A 3,312-nucleotide genomic window follows, 5' to 3' on the forward strand; every position below is an offset into this window, starting at 1 on the left:
GTGTTTGCTGCTGTGTGTGCACATAGAGGATCAGCCCCACTGTCTGCACAGAAACAGCCACAACGGAAAAACTACAGGAGATGAGAACAGTGTGACACTGCTTGCAGGCACTAGTATTGTGCAGCTGCTGACTTATGCCCTGAGAGTTAAGCACATGCTGCCAAACAATTATTTTAAGGAAGGTTTTCGGCATTTACATTTGGTAAATAAGGAATTACATTTTAAGATGTGTCTCCTTCCCTGAGGAAGTACTTAAGGCAGTGTGTGTGACAGTGACAGTGAGAGCTGTCTGTTAGCAGCATTACTGCCATGGCACATTGGCTCAGAAGGTCTATCACCTCAAACTCCTCACCAACTCCGTTTCAGAGCTACAGCTTGTGTTTCTAAACAGCACATAGCACCACCTAAAGAATGTGAGGAAGGCAAAAAGTTATTAGGCAAACAATTATTCCTGAAACTTTAAGTGATCATTCATTTATTCCTTTGAGGCAGACTTGAACTCTCTTCCTTCTCCTCTCTTGTTTCCAGACTTCCTAGTCTTCATAGACCGGGTGCAACCCAGTTAAGAAACTTCATAGCTACTTCAAAACCAAGAAAACATGCCTGGAAAAAAGGACACACAGAACAAATGAGGATTCTAAAAACCTATTCCAAACAAGGTTTTTGGAATGCAGCACAACAAACACCTGACATGGCTGATGAAGGAGGAAGAGGACAAAAGAGGTGTTAGACCAGAGGCAAGAATTCTACTCTATACCTCTGCACAAAGGCAGGACTTTGACTCTCTTAGGCTCAATATTCATTGATGAGGGAGCCAGTCCAAACTCATTCCATCTTCTATGGGTGGATGTACAATCAATAGAGAGACTATCAGAGAATGTAAACAAAAGACTTTCATGCAAACTTTGAAGAAAAGTCTACTTGTGGATCCTCTTAGATTAAGAGGATATTTTTAGAACCTGGACACCAACAGCCAAAAGTACTTGCAGTGACAAGAACCTCGCTGAGATGGTACAAGAATAAACAGCCAGTCATGCCCTCCACAGACTCCAAACACCCACTGTGAGTAGTCAGGCCCCCAAAACCCACCCAGAACAGCAGTGTACTCACCGCATTAGCAGGAAATGCCCTGATCATCACAGCTGTGAAGCCTTTATACAGCGATGCAATTCCCTCCTCTCTGATAAGTTCCTTCAGCACATCTCTAAAACCATTTGGGTATTTTCCTGCAGGAGCTGAAAGGAATACACAACACATTAGCCAAGGTGTGTGACAGTCACAAGGGCTGAAGGATGTGGCACATGTACCATATGTAACAGCCCAGGGTTTTCAACAGGTTCATACTGCTATAAACAAACAAACACCTTAGTAAAGACAAAACAAAACACCTTGATAAAGGCCCAGTGAAGGAGAGAGAGGTCACACCATCACCAAAGAATTTACATCAGCAAGTCACTGGGGGCAGGGATGAAAAGAGAATAACTTCAGTCAGGGTTGGAAGTCTGAGCTGTTACTTGCACTGCTGATCACAGCTCTCCCGAGGGCAGCAGTTAGGTGATAGAACTGTCAGGTAAAAAACCCGATGAAGCTGGTTTATAAGAAACAGAAAATGATCCTATCACATGCCCCAGCCAAGAACAGCAACAAACTTCAAGTGAAAAGTGCAGCTTGTTTTAATGCTGTTACATGGATTTGCTGAGGTGTTTTTAAAAAGTTATTCTACTCAAAGAACAATTTCTTCCTTCTTCTGACAGTGCTCTGGGAAGCACTGCCTCTGCCTCTGAGCAGGTACTCCACAAACCAACCCAGTTAAACAGAATCCCCATGAACCCACATTACCCACACAGCAGCCATGGGATTTGCTCAGCAGAATGAGGACCAAAGCTGTGACATGTTTCACACTTGGCCTTTGGTACACTACCAAACCAGCACAGCAGCCAATGCTCAGAGAAAAGGAAATTAAGTTTCCTGCACTGATTACCATGATTTGTGACTCCAGAGAGATGGTCACTGTCCCGTGGAGAGCTGAGTCCACAGATAGAGACTATGGGGAGCCTTAACAAAAATATCCATTGACAGGACTTTCAGAGAAGACGATGAAAAACCTGCCAGACTTTGCTGAAGCACAAGGCCTGGGCCCACCCTCACTGTAATCAGGACACAGACATTAAAGAGCAGAGCTGCTGGTCCAAAAGCAATGCTCCCAGCAAGACACCTCCAGTTACTATAAACTGCAGATAGCACAGGCTACTATTTATAAAACTATGTCTGAAGTGAAATAACAAAACCTCTCATAGAATTACATTTGTAAGAAAACAGCCATGACAAGCAGTTCCATTATTATGAGTTCTACCCTTTGGTTTCAAAACAGGTACCTCAAACCAGGATCATGGTATTAGCAGAGAGGCAGAAACAGAGAAACGCAGCCTGATTTGCCAGAAATTTGTGAGGAAACCAGCTAAAAAGCTAGGAACACACTTGGGTTTTTCATGTACTTGTCTCAAGTGGCACTCAAGACATGCTACCTCCCAGATGGCATTTTCCATCCCTGCCCAGCCCATTCCCAGGAGCACTGCACTAAGGGTGGCTGTGACATGCTGGCATGCAACTCACCAGTCTGGAAACGGGATTTCAGCACGTCTGGGGGGATGGCAACTGCCCAGTTGAAGATCCCAGCCAGGCCCCCAGCAAAGAGAATCTTAGGTGCACTGAGGTCACTCACACTGTGACAGAATTAGGGTGGGGTGGGAGGAAAAAGGGTTAAAAAAAAAAAAAGAAGACGGGAAAAAGGTCAAACTCATCTGTTTTGACTAAGGTGTCAATCAGAAAGGCAGCCTGGCTGACAGCCAGAAGGCAGCACAATGCTGCAGACAGAGACAGAGTGCAGTATCTGAGCAACTTCTCCAACAATCAGAGCCCTGTGAGCAAGATGGGCCCACTCCACCATAAAGGATCAAATCTTTTAATTCAGCAGTGCACACAGAGAAAAAAAATACCCAAACCCAATGAAACAAAAGCCCCCCAAAAATCCAACAAACTCCCCCCCAGCATTTTGGGCACACACAGGGTTGAAAGTGAAGAGCCCTACTTTAAGTATTCCTCACTTTGCTAATAAGATCCAAACTAGAATCTGAGAGAAGCACAGATTACTGTAACTGTCAGTTAACCCCAGACCAAATCAGCTAAACTCACAAGATGAGCAACTTTTCTTGTTAAAATTTGTTTTGATGACACTCCTCTGGATCTCTTTGTAACTGGGGAGATTAATCAGCAGAGTCTGGGAAGTCCAGAAAGTGATGACTGTGAGATTTC

The 3,312-nt window shown here is 44.3% G+C and overlaps 1 protein-coding gene across 1 annotated transcript in view; it reads right to left on the reverse strand.

Moving 5' to 3' along the window:
* Window positions 1-225: 225 nt before the first annotated feature.
* The window catches only part of SLC25A20 (solute carrier family 25 (carnitine/acylcarnitine translocase), member 20), a 10,130-nt gene continuing 7,043 nt past the window's right edge, over window positions 226-3,312 (reverse strand). The window contains exons 7-10 of the mRNA XM_009076561.1: window positions 3,204-3,238; window positions 2,614-2,730; window positions 1,111-1,235; window positions 226-603 (exon numbers count right to left, since the gene is read on the reverse strand). Of these exons, the coding sequence (XP_009074809.1) occupies window positions 541-603; window positions 1,111-1,235; window positions 2,614-2,730; window positions 3,204-3,238 (340 nt within the window). The 3' untranslated portion in view covers window positions 226-540. The remainder of the gene's footprint in view (window positions 604-1,110; window positions 1,236-2,613; window positions 2,731-3,203; window positions 3,239-3,312) is intronic.

The sequence above is a fragment of the Acanthisitta chloris genome, unplaced genomic scaffold (assembly GCF_000695815.1).
Source record: "Acanthisitta chloris isolate BGI_N310 unplaced genomic scaffold, ASM69581v1 scaffold9276, whole genome shotgun sequence".
NCBI lineage: Eukaryota > Metazoa > Chordata > Aves > Passeriformes > Acanthisittidae > Acanthisitta > Acanthisitta chloris.